This window comes from Musca domestica, unplaced genomic scaffold, assembly GCF_030504385.1.
Source record: "Musca domestica strain aabys unplaced genomic scaffold, Musca_domestica.polishedcontigs.V.1.1 17, whole genome shotgun sequence".
In the NCBI taxonomy this organism is placed as follows: domain Eukaryota; kingdom Metazoa; phylum Arthropoda; class Insecta; order Diptera; family Muscidae; genus Musca; species Musca domestica.
In genome coordinates, this window is record NW_026712230.1 from 13,573,474 (window position 1) to 13,593,686 (window position 20,213).

General features: G+C 35.4%; 1 protein-coding gene across 2 annotated transcripts in view; it reads right to left on the reverse strand.

The window, feature by feature from the left end:
* Positions 1 to 20,213, reverse strand: part of LOC101895484 (calmodulin-binding transcription activator 1) — a 180,981-nt gene that overhangs the window by 48,950 nt on the left and 111,818 nt on the right. For both annotated transcript variants that reach the window (XM_059120576.1, XM_059120577.1), the window contains one exon: positions 6,420 to 6,511. In XM_059120576.1, the coding sequence (XP_058976559.1) occupies positions 6,420 to 6,511 (92 nt within the window). The remainder of the gene's footprint in view (positions 1 to 6,419; positions 6,512 to 20,213) is intronic.

Below are 20,213 nucleotides of genomic sequence, written 5' to 3' on the forward strand. Positions count from 1 at the left end.
ATATTTTAACAAATTATGGAGATGAAAATGGTCTTCCCAAATTTATTTAACAAAAAAGCTACATCAAAGTATGACTTGGAAAGTAGGATTTGAAAAGTAGGAAAATTGCTTAATCTTAAATCTGCAATTTCGTATGAAAGTCTTTGATGTTGTGTAGAATAGACAAACTAAATGGTTTTTCGAAATTCTAACAATACGTGTCCCAAAAGTACTAAAATGTACTTAATTTGGTACTATTAAGAATTAAATGAAAACTTGAAATTTGTTATGAGAATCATTTCATGGAAATGGAGTTGATGTAAGTAGGTGGTTTTGGAAATGTGTACCAAGTGTATGAACTGTACTACATGGTACTAAATTTGCTAGAACTCCGTTTCAGGTGAACAGAAGAAGCTGGTAATTTGAAATGTGGGTATTGGGGTACCTGTTGATATAGTCCCTGTTGATTGTGATAAAGATTACACGAGAAGCACTAAATAGTACAATATTAGGCACAATTTGGTATTGGGTGAACAGATAGTGCTTGAAATCTGAAATTTGGTATTAAGGTCGATGTTCATGTATAGTCTGGACATATGGAGGTGGTTTTCAAAAGTACCAACAAATAATAAAGCTGTAAATTCTGTTGAAATCTTAAAAATACCGAATGTAGCCGTTATATTAGGGTCTATACGATGACGAAGACCTATATAGGCAACTTCTGTCATAAGCCATTACAATGCGAAAATTGAAAAAAAAATCGGTGAATAATATACCTAAAATCATCAAAATAGAGAATATAGGAAGGTACTATTGTATGAGGGATATACCAAAACGTGGACCTGCACAGACAATTTTCTGTCTTAGGCTATAGTATCTATTACGAACTTCAAATACTACATTTTAAACAATTCCGGTAAATAATGTTGCTAAAATCATCAAAGTACCGAATATCGGGAAATACCGTTGTATGGGGGCTATATGAAGGCATGGACCTGCACAGACAATTTTCTGTCATAGGCTTCAAATACCAAATTTAAAATATTTCCGGTGAATAATGTCGCTTAAATCACCAAAATACCGAAAATAGGGAGGTACCATTATATGGGAGCTACACCAAAATGTGAACCTACATGGCCAATTTTCAGTACCAAAAGTCCTACAAACATAATATACATTTGAGTAAAATTTTATCAACACTCTTCATTTCGTTCGGAGGCTAGAGTGACAGATGGACGGGCATCGCTAAATCGACATAAAATTTTACTCTGATCAAGAATACATACTTTGTGGGTTCTAACATGTATACTTCGAGGTGTTACAAACGGAATAACAAACCCAATAAACCCTCCATACTTTGGTGAAGAGTATAAAAACTGTGAAATTCGATATTTAGATCACTGATGGTATCTGTGTTTGAGATTTGGTGATGGTTTGGAAATGCGTCCTATATTTGTATAAAAAGTACTGAATGGTACTAAATTTGGTAGCGGATGAAGGGAAAGGGCTGGAATCCTGGTTGGAATTTGGAATTGAGATATGAAGGTGGTTGTGGAAATGTGTACGATAATTGTTCGAATAGTACAAAATGGTACCAAATTTTGGGTGAGGGAATAGAGCTGAAATTCTGAAATTTGTTGTAGATGTCACTGTTGGTGTATGTGGTTAATGGATATGGTTTTGGAAATGCGTACTATAATTATTCGAAAATACTAAGTAGTACTAAATTGGATATTGGCTGAAGACATAGAGCTGGAATCCACAAATTTGATTTGGATGTATTTGAGAAAAGAAGCTTGTTTTGGATATGCGTACTATGAAAGTACGAAAAGTGCAAAATGCCACATGCCCACGACACTTGCTGTTGAGATAAAGATGGGATACTGAAATTTGGAATCTCGTCTGTCCGTCTGCCTGCTGTAATAACGCTACCTTTCGAACAAATTGAGATAGCCTAAAATTTTGCACACATGTGTATTTTGCCAGTAGGCAGTGTAAGTTTGTATAAATAGACCTTGACGGTCCAAATTGTTTCAAATTTCGTAACCGGAGATTGTAATGGGTACTACAGCCTATGCCTAAATATTTCGTATACAGGCCCACGTATAGCCCCCATATAATGTTACCTCACTTTATTCGGTATTTTGATGATTTTAGCGACGTTATTCGCCGGAGTTATTTCAAATTTCGTATTTGTTGTTGTTAACAAATATTTTGTTTAAAACACATGCCTCGCTCTTCAAATATTTATTATTATTTTTTTTAATATCCGAGCCACTGTGACCAACAAGCCATCTGTTTAAATATCATTGACCAACAGCCACTGCTCGTATTCTGGTCGAAATGAATGAATGTAATTTTACCACCAAATATTGTTACATAAATAAAATTACGCACGTTTATTTTGGTCATGTAACAAACAACAACAACAACCACGACTAAACCCCAACAACAACTGCGTAAAAGCAAAAATCATTGCTCACTCTGAAAACTCCATGGTAGCCTCTGCACAATGTACTGTCCGTGCTGTCCCATAGAGCCATAGGAGGCCACAGGACAGCAATCATCCGTTAGTCCATCGGTCTATCCTTCCAGGAGGAGATATTCGCCGCCATAGGTTAAGTGCGAGATGCATTTTTACCGGCAATTTGGTTTAACACAAAATCCAACATTCACACGCAGCCACACACACACACAGTAGATACACCTTGGACCAAAACCATACGTCAATGTGAGTGTGTGTGTGTGGCTAACCACATAGTTTTAATTTTTGGAATTTAAATGCCTTAAAGAGAAAGGGGAAAGGGGAAAAGAATAACTGAGGTCCATAAAGAAGCGTAACAAAAGGCCACCACAAAGGTTAATATTAAAAGTTATTGTTGCCCCAAAACAACAACAATTTAAATGTAAATAATTCAGCGAAGTCGTTCGCGTTGTTACAATGGAACGTAGTTGTATGGACACCAATACAAACTCGTAGCAGGGACAAACAAATATCCACTGGAGCAAAAGTTTACAATGAACAAAAGTTTTTCTTATTTCATTTAATTAATTAACAACAATGAAACATAACAATAACAACAACAACAAAACAATGAAAATAGTTCTTTGTCTAGCTGGGTTAGCTAAGCGTTAAAAATGTCACGATTTTTATGAAGCGGAGTAAATTTCCTCAGTGGAAACAGAGGAAACAGAGTTTCGAAAGGGAAAAGAGATTGAAAAGTTGTAAACTTTTATGCGGTTATTTATTCGGCATTAGAACGCGATGAATATTTATCAGAAAGGTAAATATTTGAGTAGTATCAATGCTAGAATACGTGAATTTTCAGAGATATTTGTAGAAGGATTAGCAAAGTTACAAAGCATCCTCAGTTATATGAATGAGATATATAATTTAATACGGCCAAAACGTGTCTCATAGAAATAACGGTTTTAGATCTTAGGTCTCTGTGGACCAAGCACGTTTCAGGACATTTGGAGTCGATCTAGCGATGTCCGACAGTCCGTCTGGCTGGCTGGCTGGCTGGCTGGCTGGCTGGTGCGCACGATATCTCTCGAAGGTAGTATCCGATTTGGTCCAAACGTGGTACATTGGAATATTATTATTAAACTTAGATCGAGTTCGGAGAGGGTAATACCGGTCCACTTCTTCTGGTACCTCCCACACTAAAGTTTCGACATTTTCAAGGAAAATATTTTACTGCACAGAAAGAGAAAGGATAATCCGATTTTGTTCCAACTTTGCAAATCCTAACATTTGCATCAGTGCTAGGTCATGTGAGAAAATGGACAATATTGATGCACTCTATTAAGTAACTCCCTCACAAAGGGTCAACATTTTGAATACCTATAACTCTTATAAAATGTGATGTAAGAGTTCGGTTACAAATTACACTGGTGTGAAGATGGAATATATCAGTCGACTCTTTCAGGTACCACCCCCACAAAGAGTCAAAATTTTGAATACTCATGAAGCTCATAAAACACGATTCCATTCAGAATTGCCACATCTCAATATTTTCATCAACACAAGATCTGTTAGAAAGACGGTTGAGATCGGATCATTCCTTTTGCTAACTCACCCAAAAAGGGTTAAAATTTTGAATAACCAAAACGATTAAAAAACCCGAAGTAAGCATCCGGTTCTCTTCATATTTCACACATCCCATTATTATACAGGGTTGCCCATATTCGACGGACCTTTGGGCCCATTCCAATCGACGAGGCTTGTCCGCAGGCAACATTCTTTGCGTCAATTGAATTTTTTACGGGAACAAATGCAAATCAATGCGAATAATCCGTTGAAAGTGGACCGAGCCATGCACAACTGCTGAGAACGGCGTTTTTGGTATGTTCTTGGGGACCTCTCAACACTGGCTCGTACGGCAGCGATATTCTCGGCCGATCACCTTGGTCGACTTTTATATGGCCTCTTCGGATTAGAAAGAGCCTTACCAGTCGAAAATTTTTCGTATAAACGCTTAATGGTGTTCTTAAAAGGCGCACTTCTCACATTTTTTAATGTTTTAAAAGCACGTTGAGTTTTCACAATTGACTTCTTGTAAATTTCAACTATTTCAGAGCGCTCTCGTGGCGTGTACTGGTTCATGGTAAAAATCTGCTTGGACTGACGCTTCAAACACGGTATGTGATTAAGCGATGTGACATCTCTGTCAAAAGTTATGGCGTTGCCAGATGGATCCGTCAAATATGGGCAACCCTGTACCCTCCAATATAGTATGGAGGGTATATTAAGTTTGTCATTCCGTTTGTAACACCTCGAAATACACATTTTAGTATATATATTCTTGATCAGCTTACAATTCTATGTCGATTTAGCGATGTCCGTCCGTCTGTCCGTCTATCCGTCTGTGGAAATCACTGTAGCTTCCGAACGAATTGAAGTAGATTGATAAAATTTTGCTCAAATGTATGTTATGTCTGCAGGACTTTTGGTATTGAAAATGGGCAATGTTAGTCCATGTTTTGGTATAGCCTCATGTACCTCCCGATATTTGGTGATTTTTGATGATTTTAGCGACATTTTTCACCGGAATAGTTTCAAATTTGGTATATGAAGTTCGTAATGGATGCTACAGCCTAAGACAGAAAATTGCCTGTGCAGGTCCACGTCTTCGTATAGCCCCCATATAATTGTACCTCCCGATATTCGGTTTTTTAATGATTTTATGGACATTTTTTCACCGGAATTGTTTCAAATTTGGTATTTGAAGTTCGTAATAGATACGACAGCCTAAACTGAAAATTTTCTATACAGGTCCACCTCTTCGCAAAGCCCCCATATAACGGTACCTCCCGATATTTGGTGATTTTTGATGATTTTAGCGAATTTATTCACCGGAATTATTTCTAATTTGGTATTTAAAGTTCGTAATGGATACTCTGTCCAGTGGACAGAAGAGAACAGTAACATCAGCAGAAATGATTCGAAAAGTAAAGAAGCGACTTGATCGAAACCCGCGTCGCAGTGGTCGAAAAATGGCTCGTGAGCTGAACATATCGCAATATTCCATTCGGAAAATATTGAAAAATGAGCTCGAAATAAAGGCCATTGCAAGAACTTACACCGCAACAGAAAGCCATGCCACACTTTGAGTAAATTAGCGAAATGCATTTCAAACTCCTTTCATAAAAAATTTCTTATGACAACTAGTTGTCAAAACATATTAACATTTTAATCAACTTCCATTTTTCATTCACGGAATCAACTTTAAACTTCCAGGCATATTAAAGATGTTTAATGTCAAACTCACACTACAAAGTTTTTTTTTTCAGTTTTATTTTTCGTTGGCTACAATCCATTACATATCACACCGGTACGATGTCATGCTCAATGCCATCAAGAAGTCAAGGAGCAGAGACAAAAAATGGCATCTACAAGAATCTTGAGAAGAAGGACCACAAAAAAAACACCACAAAATATCTCAGAAAGCGGAAAGGTTACAACATCCTCCAAAAAAAAGAAAATTGTTTAACGGATAAAGACATTACAGTGTTTGCCAAAGAGGAGGAAAGTCTAGTTCTTTTTTTTTTCTTCTAGTGTTTTGTGGCAGCCAAACACCCGTTAAAAGACAAACACAAACAGTCCATGAAATGTAAATGCAAAATACCAAACAACAACTACAACAAAAACAAGACCGTTGACAATAAACAAACAACGGAATGCTTGAATAAACGATGAAGATGATGGATGGATGGATATTTAAATGCAATTCAAAAGATGTCCTTTCTGATGGCTTTGCTTTTTATTTCCAATGGGGGGGCAGAAGTGAAGTTTATTTCTCTTACACATCCCAAAGGAGAGGGAAGGAGGACTAGTTCCCTTTTGGTATGAAGGGTAGTGAGGGTCCTTATTTATATATATATTTTTTTTTTGTTTTCAAATGCAAATCTATTTTCAACGATAAAATCAAACTGACCTCATTTGTATTCCAGCGATGACGTTGTGACGGGAAACTGTCAGCTCTTGGCAAGCTTTCCAAATTGTCTGGTAGTTTAATGGGATCACCATCTGTAAAGAGAAAAAATAACAATAAAAACAATGCAAGATTTAAACGTTTGTTTATATAGAGTGCAAATAGCAAAAACAACAATAAAACTTTGTCCTAAACAGAATATTTATTTATAAGTATCGACCAAAGGATTTGCATTGTTTTGATGGTTGTTAACCATCATCCCCTGTCATTTGAAATCAATTTGTATCCCTTTTTGTTTTTTTTTTTTTTTTTTTTTTTGTTTTCGCAGTCCTGTAAAAGAATATTAAAAAGTGAAAATAAATAGTGTTCGCTGATTGGAATGGAAAATATATTTTAAATAGTTTTGAAATGGAGTAAGTTAAATTTTGTTTTAAATAATAACGAAAATATTTGAGGTGGAACTTCACATTGAAGGAGGGGGTTTAAGAAGTTGTTAAAATTAGAATGAAACAATCAATGTCGATAGCTGTGCGGGGCCGACCATGTGATACCCTACAACACTACAATATGTTAGAAGCCCCCTTATGTCCAAATCCATTTTGCAAGATTCCCCTTTTGAAATTATGATATAGATAACTGCCCAGATATTACCCTTAGCCCTTTGACCATGGAAATTTGCAAAATTTTGACGCACTCTGTCGTGCTGCTAGTTGTTGTGGTCCATTTTGCAGCTAAATATAATCCAATGGTCATCCAAAATGCTAGAATTCTTCCCTGTCCTTAACTCTCTTCTCAGGCGTTTCGATTGGCTTCAATTGTGTGATCAGGAAATTTTTTCTGTTTTTGGTTCATTTGAACCCCCAAATAAAGCAAGAGGCCCCTCTGAATCTCTAAACTGAGTCTAATCTACATGATTTGCTTGTCTACGATATTTGGCTATATTCGTCAACGAAATCCGCATAGAAAAGTCAGAAGTTCGACTTTTGTGTATATTGGATTTCGCCTGTAAGTTATTTTCAGCGTTTCGGTAGAATGGAAATATTGGTATTTTTTCACACAAAAGTGGTGGTCCATTCTACCCGCTGTCCTAAACTCTAACTTCATGCGAGATTCCGTGTCCTTTGGTTTCTATTTGTGACCTTTATAACGGCTGCAAAATCAGAAACTTTTTTAGTTGTTGGTCGATTTCAACCCCTAAATATATTGCTGACATCTTTGAAATCTAGCCTAGCTCTTCAGAGCCTAACCTTGTGAAAATTTTCGTGAGGATCGGACGATAATTGCAATCCGTATATAACCCCAAACTGTGTTGTAATGTGAAAAAATATTACAAAATGTATACCTTAATATTATAAGTCAAATTGAAAAAATCATATGCGATAAAAAACATGAAAAAAATAAAAAAATGTCACAAAATCTATACTAACATCATTTTTGGCATCTTTTTATGCGATTTTTTTTAGATTTTATTCTTTTATGCCAAGAGGGCATTCTGAACTGACAAAATTTGTCAGCCGATCCTAGAGATATAAGTATTCTAGCTAACATCCCCTTCCTTTGTATATACACATTGTATATATTTCGCAATATATGTCCAATATATTTATTAACACAAATTTTTTTAACACAAATGTTATGGCCTATTTCACCCGATGACCATAAAAATTGGAATGCTTCTGCCCAACCCTAAGCTCTAGACCCATGCTAACTTCCGCGTCGATTGGTCTATAATTTCTACCTGTAGAGCAACTGCAAAATCAGGAAATTTTTCAGTTTTTGGTCAATTTCAACCTATAAATAATATGCGATCATCTCCAAAAACAATAGGGTTCTATTCTGACCCTATACCCACCTCCATTTTCAATTTCGTGATGATCGGGCCATAATTGCGACCTGTAGCATGATTACAAATTAACATGGACAGACGGACATACATAGCTATATCGACTCAGCTCCGCGAGATAGAAAGATCCATCTATTAAAATCTATTAAAACATCTAATAAAATTTGACTTTACTAATTAAGATATTCTATATCTATAAAAGAAGAAAATTATTTGAAACGTATGGACTCAAAAACCGCTAAAATAGATTTTCCTGCATATTTCCAAATATAATACAGCATTGCCTGAAAGTAAAATAGGCTATATAATTATTAGAAATTCTACAGAAGATATATATAGCATCAGAATCGGATGCTATATATTTTTGAATTTGTATGCACATATCTATTGAGCGGCTACTGATCCCAGGCCAGAAAAGAGAACGGTGGAAAAGAAATGTGTTTAAAGGGTAGAGTACAGAAATAAGAATGTTTATGTACGTCGTTGTACTTTTCAAAATAAAGAATTAAAAAACAAATTAAAACGCATCAGTTGATTAAGCCGACAGATGTATACCCTAAGCCACTGTTTAATTTTTTTAAATATATTTTGACTTATGTTATGATTATTCAAATGTTTGACCCTCTATGGTGTAGGTTCCGAAGTAGTACGACAATATTGTCCGTTTCGTATAGGACCTAAATAAATATGATATAAATATTGCGACGTGCCAGGTTTGGACTATATTGGTTACTTCATTCACTTCATATGAGATATGCCATAATTTTTAAAAAAATGTTAAAATGTGACGGAGGTACCAGACATAGTCGACCGATTTTTTCCACTTTCATGATTCATCAAATACAAATAAAAATGATGTTATGGTCAAAATTGCAAGAAAATCGAACATCCATATCAAATTTTATGCCAAATTATAAATTCAATATTCATCACAGGTATCTGGTTGAGACGAAAATTTGGATATAATGAGTTGTAAAGAATTGCTGACTTGTATCGCAAGTTATGACAGATAAAAGTATTGAAACTTTTGTAGGTGAGGTACCAGAAGGGGCTCGCAGATCTTCATCTTGTGTTAGCAAAAATGTTTGTATGTGTGAAATTTGAAATGATTTGGATGCTTATTTCGCTTTCTTTCAGCGTTTTGTTTTTCAAAATCTTGGAATCCTATGTGGGGGAGGGGGTGGTACCAGAAGAAATGGTTCGATATCTGCCATCTTTATAATAAATATTGTGTTGTTGGAAATATTGAGATATACCAAGTCTGAATGGAATCGGATGTTAATTTGCCGTTTCATGGGCTTAATGGATATTTAAAATTTTGACCTTTTGTGGGATGTACTAGAATGAGTGGACAGCAGATCTTGTGTTAGTAGAAATAATTGGATGTGTGAAATATGAAGAGAAGTGGAAGCTTATTTCAGATTATATGATCGTTTTGGTTATTCAAAACTTTGACCTTTGTGGGTGAGGTACCAAAAGAAATGGTCCGATTTCTACCATATTCATAACAGATCTTGTATCGATAGGTATAATGAGATGTACTAAGTCTGAATGGAATCGGATGTTCATTTCTCGTTATATGAACTTCATGGATATTCAAAATTTTGACCCTTTGTGGGGGAGATACCAGAAGGAGTGGATTGATATAACCCATCTTCACAGCAGGTCTTGTGTTAGTTGAAACAATGGGATGTTTGAAATATGACGACAACCGGATGCTTTTTTCGGATTATATGATCGTTTCGGTTATTCTAAACTTGGGCCCTTTGTAGGGGATGTAACAGAAGGAATGGTCCAATCTCTACCAACTTAATAACAGATCGGGTGTTGTGAAAAATATTGAGACATGCAGGTCTGAATGTAATCGGATGTTAAATTCACGTTTTATGAACTTCATGGATATTCAATATTTTTATCCTTTGTGGAGGAGGTATCAGAAGGAGTAGACCGATATATTCCGTCTTAATACCAGATCTTGGCTTCATAAAAATATTTGGATGTGTGAAATTTGAAGACAATCGGACTCTTACATCATATTTTATAAGAGTTATAATAATTCAAAATTTTGACCCATAGTGGGAGAGGCTCTCGATGGAGTGGACCAATATTATACATTAAGCAAATATTAGGATTTGCAAAGATAGAGCAAAATTGGATTATTGCTTCTGTATATATGGACAATATTGGTCCACTCCATTAATTACCTCCCCACAAAGGATCAAATTTTTGAATAATTATAACTCTTATAAAATGTGAGGTATCAGTCCAAGACAATCGGACTGTTTACACATCACAATGTTTTTATTGACCCAAGGTCTAGTGTGAAGATAGGATATGTCGGTCCACTACTTCTGGTTAAAAAGGGCTAACATTTTGAATAACGCAATAATTTCGAATAATCTTTCAAACACCGCACAAAGTCTTAAAGTCGGGCGGGGCCGACTTTTTGATACCCTACACCACTTTGCTAATTTAGTAGAGCTCCGCATAACAAAAAAAGTTTTTATGGGAGAATTCAATCATATACGCTATGATTATAATTTAAAGTTCAAAGGACTAAATATGCCGAAGTATTTGTATCTTTTAAATTCGGACTTGTATTGCCCAATTGGTGCACAATTAATTTGAAATCGGATAAAAATATATATCGGAGCTATATCCACATACGAACCGATCTCGATAAAATTTGGCAAAGATATTTCTGAGCTGTATTTGATATATTTCCCTGAATATCGTAGTTACGGAGTGCATATTACAGCTGTGGGTAACAAATACAACAAATCGGATGAACAATATATATGGGAGCTATAGCTATATCTAAACCGATCTTCACCAAATTTGACATACTAGCTTCTAGACTCAATTCGGTCGTAAGTGCCAAATTTCAAATTCCAATTTGGGCAAATATTAGACGTTTGGTGCACAATAAAAAGTAAATCGGACGAAGTTATATATGGGAGCTGTATCCAAGTCTGAACCGATCTCGATAAAAATTTAGCAAATGTATTTCTGAGCTGTATTTGATATATTTCCCCAAATATATGTTGTTACAGAGTGCATATCACGGCTGCGGAGGAAAAAAATAACAAATCGGATGAACAATATATATGGGAGCTATAGCTATATCTGAACCGATTTCGATCAAATTTGGCATACTTATTTTCAGGTCCAATCTGATCGTACGTGCAAAATTCCATACTATTCGGACTGATATTACACTTTGGTGCACAATAAAAGGCAAATCGGACGAAAATATATAGGGGAGCTATATCTAAATTTTGACCGATTATCTCCAATTTCAATAGGGTTCGTCCTTGGGCCAAACAAATGATTTGTGCAAAATTGCATCTAGATAGGGCAATATGTTAATATTTTTTATGTTACTCCCAGTTGAAAGATCCACACAAATGTAGGCATTTTTCGTTAAATTTTTTAGATAAATCTAGCAAAAACATTGGCTTTCAGGCCCTACTCCAGTGGAAGAAACTATTCTAAAAACAAGCAAAAAAGCAGCGAAGAAACGTATTCTATAAACAAGTAAAAAATCATCTAAGTTCGACCGTGCCGAACTTTTAATACCTTCCGCCATTTGGAAGGAACTTGAAAAATGTCAACAAATTCCGAAAAATACCGTTTAAATGATGAGCTTTAAAACGGGGGGTTATATAAAGACGCGGACCTGCATAAGTCATTTTATGTCATAGGCCCATTAAGATATTCAAACAAGAAATTTAAAACAATTACGGTAAATAATGTCGCTAAAATCATCAAAATACCGAATATCGGGAGGTATCGTTTTATAGGGCCTATACGAAAACATGGACCGACATGGCCCATTTACGAACTTGCCTGCCTACTGGGAAAATACACATATGTGCAAAATTGTTGCTTTATATCTCAATTCGTTTGAATGATAACATGATTACAACCGACAGACAGACAGACATGGCTAAATCGTCTTAGAATTTTTTATCATGAATATTTCGAGGAGTTACAAACGGAATCTTAGAATGGGGAAGGGTATAAAAATGTCCACTACCTTTTAGATTTGATTAATTTTCCGTGTAAGAAATTCGTCTATTTTCTTGCAATATTTTTATTTAAATGTTTTCCCACTTACAAAATTTATAGCATTTGCTTTTGAACCAAATCATCATCAAAAAATCATTAATCATAGGCCACATATGATGGCCAAGTTAAAGTGCTTATAAAAAATCAACAACAACAGATTCTACTTAATGATTACAAAATACCCTTTATCTGTATAAGAGCTATCATGCATAAATGTGTGTGTCATTGGTGACAAGTATTAAACTCAATTTTATCAACAATCATTGACTTGTGATACCCAGGATCAGACATAAACACGCAAACCCTTAAGCTCTTGCCAGCCCCCAGAGAATTTTTTTTGAAGGATAACATATTTGAATTTATGATAATTGACTCTTTGACTTGTGTGGCTATAGAAATAAAAGAATGAATATTTAAGGACCAAAGAGTGTATGAGAAACGAAAAGATAAAAGAGAACACCCAAAATGTGACAACACACAGATGTGTTTATTATAAACCATTTATCATATTTTCCATAGCACGGAAGGAAAGCGAGGAAATGTTTATTTGCCTATAAAGGATATTTTTAATGGAGGAAAATATAAATCTCGGCGTTGTTAATAGCAGACAGACAGGTAAATGTGATGGGACTAATAATATTTTATGTCTACTTAAATGCTTAACTCCAGCCATACATCCACAAGGAAGCTCAGACAGGCGTATAAATTGCGAGATATTTTTATGTACCCATACCGGCATATGTGAGAGCATGTGTGTGTGTGTGTGCATTTCCGCCTCTTAAGTGATTCGTAATTGTTTTCAAGTTGTCATCAATTATCCTTATTTTATAGGATAAACATTAATATACTTGGTATATGTCTTCTCCCTTCCCTCTCGCTCTCTCGCTCACTTTACTGCCTTGAGTTCATTGTGGAACAATAAACAATTTCTTCAATGTCTCCCAATAAGGTCGCCTTTTTTCTGTGACCCCCTCCCCAAATAAAAATGGGTGGAGATTTTGAAAAATTACGAATTGCACTTAAAAACTTGCCACACTTCTTTCTTCCGAAACTTTCAATGGAGATTTTATTTTTTGAAGATTTATTCGATTTTTTGGCCATAAAAACTATATTTAAGGAAATTTATTGGCCGCCGTGCCACCACTACAAGCCGCCGAACACCTTTTGGCAGCGTTAGCAGCAGCAACTGCCAACAACAAAAAATACTGAATATATATCACATTATTTGCAATTATTTTCCAAATGGAATATCGAAAAAAAAAGTTTTCCTTAACTCCGAGTTATTTAGTGAAAATCTTATAATAGCCTCCTCAAATGGTTGTTGCTGTTGTTTTTATTTTGTCCAACTTTGGATTTTCTTGATCTAGGTTTGGAGCAATGAATTATGTTAGTTGTTGTTGTTTTTTAAGTTTGACATTTATATGAAAGTTAACGACATTGGCGACACTGTCGCTTCTGCAACTTAAGCTCATTTCATTTTGATTGCAACACGCGCTTCCGATCCAATTTCGATATTGCAAGCGATGAGAAATTCTTTCTGCAGTATCAGCACCTGCATACTGGCGCGTGTTGGTCAAACGGAATCAATCGAACCATCGAGGCAACAAAGTTGGAAGGCAACCGGCAGTCTTGGCTTTGGCTATTTCGAGTACAGTTCATTAAATATTAATATCTTCTATGTAATTAATTATTTTGAGTATCATTAAATTGTGAATTAATTATTTTGAGTATCATTAAATTGTGAATCGTTATAATTGTTAAAGAATTAAATATCCGTGTTTTATTTAATCAGGCGCAGTTGGAAGCGCCTTGGAATCAATTTTTTTATTCGCGATCGTGTAAAATCCTTTAACTGGCGCCCGAGCAGGGACCCTGACTTAAGTGCTTAGTGGTCCTGTGAGTTATAAATTAATTCACAAAATCTAACTCCTCCTTCGCTAATCCGGTATTCCTGATAGTTATCCAACCGAAACATATAACCGTAGGTTACCGAGGCGAAAGTGAAGTAAACCGTACCTCAGTAGGTATCCACGATCATAAAAGTGGATCTCCAAACCGGAGAAATACGGTCCTTCCGTGAGGAGTAAAAGGGTTTTAAACGGTCGCGTCGCGCTGCCTAGCCAAGGCTCACCAAAATATAAAAATTAAAAAAAAAAAGAATTGAAAATTAAAGAAGAATAAAATCCAAAAAAAAAAGAATTGAAAATTAATGAAGAATAAAATTCAAAAAAAGAATTGAAAATTAAAGAAGAATAAAATCCAAATAAATTGAAAATTCAAAAAATAATAAAATTGAGAAATCAAGAAGTTTTTTATATATATAAAAAAAAAAAGAAAAAGAGTTGAATACAAAAATAAATGGAAAATTAAGAAAGAATAAATATAAAGAAGAATTTTTTTTTATAAAAAAAAGTAAAGTGAAGTGAAAACAAAAAGGATCTTCTTCATAAAAAGAATTGAAAAATTAAAAAAATAATAAAATTGAGATATAAAGAAGTTTGTATTTAAAAAGAAGAGAAGAAGTTAAATACAGAAATAAATTGAAAATTAAGAAAGGATAAATATAAAGAAGAATTTTTTTTATAAAAAAAAGTAAAGTGAAGTGAAAACAAGAAGGACCTTCTTCATAAAGGACATAACAGGTACGTGAATATTTTTATTTTTCCCCCTTGTCAACAATTAGTAATGGAAGAACTTAGGGCCACGGTAACGACCATGACTGGAGCCATAAATCGGTTTATGGAACAGATGAAGTCGATAGAAAACAGGATAGGGACGATAGAAGCTAGTTTGAGCAACAATGCTTTAGGAAATGTCTTGGATAGAATAGAGCGTCTAGAAAATAGCCAGGTGGCCGCGATACCACCACTGGTCACCGACGAAGGATCTCTTCAACGACCGCGGACTGAAACAGAGTTAAAAGATATAAGTCGCCTCCCCGACAGTGTGAAAGAGTTAAGAACCTTTGAAGGCAATCCCACTCAGTATATTTCCTGGGTTCATTCAGTGGAAACTATACTGAAGGACTTTGAAATAGTTAGGGACAAACCTATTTATCGAGCAATTATACAAAGTGTCCGTCAAAAAGTTACGGGCGCTGCCGACACAGCCTTGGTATCCTACAATGTATTTGACAGTGATTGGACGGAAATAAAAAGAATACTTTCCCTGCACTACGCTGATAAACGGGATATTCAAACTCTGGAACATCAGCTCAACCAGCTGTCCCAGGGATCCTCAAGCGTAGATGAGTTTTATTCGACAGTCAACCATCAACTTTCACTCATCATTAATAAATTAAAAACAGAGTCCCACAGTGAGGAAACGATCAAAGCCTTAGTAGGAACATACAGGAATAGAGCGTTAGACATATTCATACGCGGATTAAAACCAGAGCTTTCCCGTATGATTATAATACAGCGGCCAGGAACGTTGCCTGAAGCGTATTCCGCTTGTTTGGAGTTACAAAATCTGACCATGCGAAATAACATAATTTATTCGAAGACGAAGGCTTATGATTCAATCTCCACAGAAACGACTTATCGTCCTGGGCCTTCAAGACCTCCAAAATCATTCCCTAAGCGATCGGGATGGCTGAATAAAAATTCTCAGCCTAGACATTGGGAGCATAATAATAATAATTCTAAATTTCGGGTAAATGAACATGCGAATTATAATAAGCCAGCGTTACCTCCACGGTATCCGGCCATAAAACACGAACCAATGGATATTGATAGGACAATACAATCTCGTCGCGTAAATTACATTAACCATCCTGGGACAGCTGAAAAAAGAGGCGCTTATGAAGAAAGAACAGGGCATAAACAGGCAAAACTTTATCACATAGAAACTTTTTCTGACGAGGACCTCATGGCTGAAAACGGGCTGGAGAGAGACTCTTGTCAGGAAGAAACTGTAGGCGAAGTAAATTTTATGGGGGAAGGCCATCAAGCTTACCCTATATAGAATACCCTTCTGTTAATGGCGGTATTTTGTGTTTTTTGATCGACACGGGTTCTAACAAGAACTTTTGCAACCCACACTTATCACATGGTAGCGTACTATTAGAAAAACCAATAAAAGTTCGATCAGTGGGAGGAGATATTAACATAGATAGGAAAGTAATTGGACCATTTTTTAAATTTTTAGGGATAAGTGAGCCCGTTGAGTTTTATGTTTTGCCAACGCTTAAAACCTTTGATGGTATAATAGGAGACGACACCCTTAAAGAGTTAGGTGCTTTAGTTGATAGAAAGGAGAATGTTTTAGTTTTGAAAAATTGTTTTAAAATTCCATTAAAAGAAAAAGTAACAAATGAATCAAATTATGTATTAGGCGAAGAGTATGCACCAGAGGTCAGGAAAAGAATAGAAAGCCTCATTGATAAATACAAACCACTTTTTGGACCACTTGATGGTAGCGAACTTGCCTCGACAAACGTTCAAGCAGAAATAAGGACAACTACGGAGGAACCAATATATACTAAAAGTTATCCTTACCCAGTCTGTATGAGGGAAGAGGTAGAACGACAGATACAGGAATTACTTTCGGAAGGAGTTATAAGACCTTCAAAGAGTCCTTACAATTCACCTATTTGGGTAGTGCCCAAAAAACCTAAACCTAATGGTGAAAAACAATACCGAATGGTAGTGGACTTTAAACGCCTAAATTCTGTGACAATTTCAGATACCTACCCAATTCCGGACATTACGTCGACTTTAGCTAGTCTAGGTAAATCAAAATATTTTACAACGATAGACCTTACATCAGGCTTTCATCAAATATCCATGAAATCAAGGGACATACCAAAGACTGCTTTTTCAACGGCAAACGGTAAATATGAATTCTTAAGATTGCCTTTTGGCCTTAAGAATGCGCCTGCAATATTTCAGAGGATGATAGATGATGTCCTCCGTGAGTATATAGGAAAACTCTGTTTTGTATACATTGACGATATAATAGTAATTGGAGAAAATATAGAAAATCACTTGAGGAATATAGAAATTATTTTTGGGAGACTTCGCGAGGCTAATCTTAAGGTGAATCTTGATAAAACACATTTCATGAAATCGGAGGTGGAATTTCTTGGCTATATCGTTGGTTCTGAAGGAATCAAACCGGATCCAGCCAAGGTAAAGTCCATTGAAAATTTGTTACCCCCCACGAACTTGAAAGAGTTGAAAAGCTTTTTAGGAATGACTTCCTACTATAGGAGATTTATTCGAGATTATGCTAAAGTCGCAAAACCCCTTACAAATCTTACAAGAGGCGAATATGCCCAAGTAAAAGCCAGTCAATCCAAAAAGGTTCCAATTACACTAAATAACGAGTCCTTGAAGTCTTTCGATAGACTGAAATCTATGTTAACTACAGCAGAGCTACTATCTTTCCCTGACTTTGAGAAGCCTTTTAACTTAACAACGGATGCCTCTAATACCGCGTTAGGTGCCGTTCTGTCACAAGGCGAAGTGGGAAAGGATAAACCCATAGCATACATATCTCGGTCTCTCAATAAAACTGAGGAAAACTATGCCACGAACGAGAAAGAGATGCTGGCCATTGTATGGGCCCTTGATAATCTCAGAAATTACTTATACGGGGCAAAGAAAATCAGGATCTATACTGATCATCAGCCTTTGACGTTTGCACTAGGGAATAGGAATTTTAATGCCAAATTAAAAAGGTGGAAGGCACGTATAGAGGAATATAACCACGAGTTGATTTATAAACCTGGTAAATCAAACTATGTGGCTGATGCTCTTTCAAGGTTAAAGACCGCTTCACATCATTTAAAAGAAAATTAATACGGACCTCATGCATTGGCAAATCGCAATGCAAAAATGAATAAAAAAAAGGCAGTTCCCAAAAAAATATAGAAAGGGAGATAGAATATATGTAGCTATTAAAACCGTCAAAGGGAAAAACAAAGCGCTATATAAGAAAGAAATAGTTGAAAAAGACAATAGAGTAACGGTGTTGACAAGGAGTGGACGAAGGATTCACAAAGAACATATAAAAAATTTGAATAGTAAAAGTCCAAAGAAAAATCTAACTTTATAATTATTTTTGATCCTTTTTGTTTCGTTCACGTAAAGTATACATCTTGCATATAAATACACAAAAGATTACGTACTAAAAATGAATAAAATAAAATGGAACAAAGTAAAATGGAACAAATTGTACGAGTCCATTGAGAATTAAAAAAAAATTGTACGAATCCATTGAGGAAAAAAATAAAATGGGACAAAATGTATGAGTCCATTGAGAATTATGAATATAAGACAATAATGAATAATTGAGGATAACTACCATTAACAAGAGCTTTCCTGTAAGTGGGATGGATAAATCGTACCCTAGTAGGTTGGGGGAGGCATGCTTGCTCCCGACTAAACCGGACCAATACGAAGTCCCCATGGTACGTTCGAGAAAAAGGTTAGTTTCCAAAACTAAAGGCTACTTCTACAGAAATCTCGGCGGAAGTGATTGATACTGATCGTAGAATGCAAACATGGTCCATGGCTTAAGAGACCATTGATTGCTCATCTACTAGAAAGTTGATAATAACTCTGCTATTGAAGATTGAGAAAGAAATAAGCACATTAAAAAAAAATAGAAAATATGAAAGAAATAACACAAAGAAAAGAAAGAATGAATAAATATACTAAATGCTACTACTACAGAAATCTCGGCGGTAGTGATTGATACTGATCGTAGAATGCAAACATGGTCCATGGCTTAAGAGACCATTGATTGCTCATCTACTAGAAAGTTGATAATAACTCTGCTATTGAAGATTGAGAAAGAAATAAGCACATTAAAAAAAAAGAGAAAATATGAAAGAAATAACACAAAGAAAAGAAAGAATGAATAAATATACTAAATGCTACTACTACAGAAATCTCGGCGGTAGTGATTGATACTGATCGTAGAATGCAAACATGGTCCATGGCTTAAGAGACCATTGATTGCTCATCTACTAGAAAGTTGACAATAACTCTGCTATTGGAGATTGAGAAAGAAATAAGTACATTAAAAAAAAAAAAGAAAATATGAAAGAAATAACACAAAGAAAAGAAAGAATGAATAAATATGAATATAAAAATTGTATATACAATACAAAAAAATATAAGTAAATTAGCTCAGATCGGTTAGCATCCGGATGATGCACTAAACCATGGTCTGGCGAGTTGCATCACGGGCTACAGATGCGACGGCGGCATGGTATTAGATCATCATTTAGCGTTCAAAGTAAACCAAGGAACTATCCATATTCTGGCTCATAAAGAAATCTCACATATTACTGCATAATTGCAACAAAAAAATATAATCGCATCAAAAAAAAAAAAAAAAAAAAAAAAAAAAAAAAAAAAGTATTTCATATACAAAAATCTAAATTTAACTAATTATCATTAACACATTTCATTGTCATATCACCGCCTCATCCCTATTGACATAATTACATTATACTATTTTCAGAAATTATATTTCTTTATAACCATGCATCTCGGGTCATTTTTCCTCATTGCATTCAACCTGATTGGTTTTATAAACGGTTTACAAATCTACCAGTACAAAACATCGCTGGTTTCATTAAAAATTGGTAATGGATGGATAGTCGATGGTAACTTCAAGATAATACATGTCATCAACTTGGAGCAATACATGGATGCGGCAGCAAATATCTCATCTCTTATTGAACGACACATCCCGCCGAGTAAAAACAAGGAATTCATCTTATACCACATATTGCAGATGCAGGAACGCCTTAATGAGTTAATGAATGTACAAAGAAGAACGCTTAGGTCAATCGATTGGATCGGATCAGCGTGGAAATGGCTTGCTGGAAGCCCCGATTCAACAGACTGGAACAATATACTACGGAG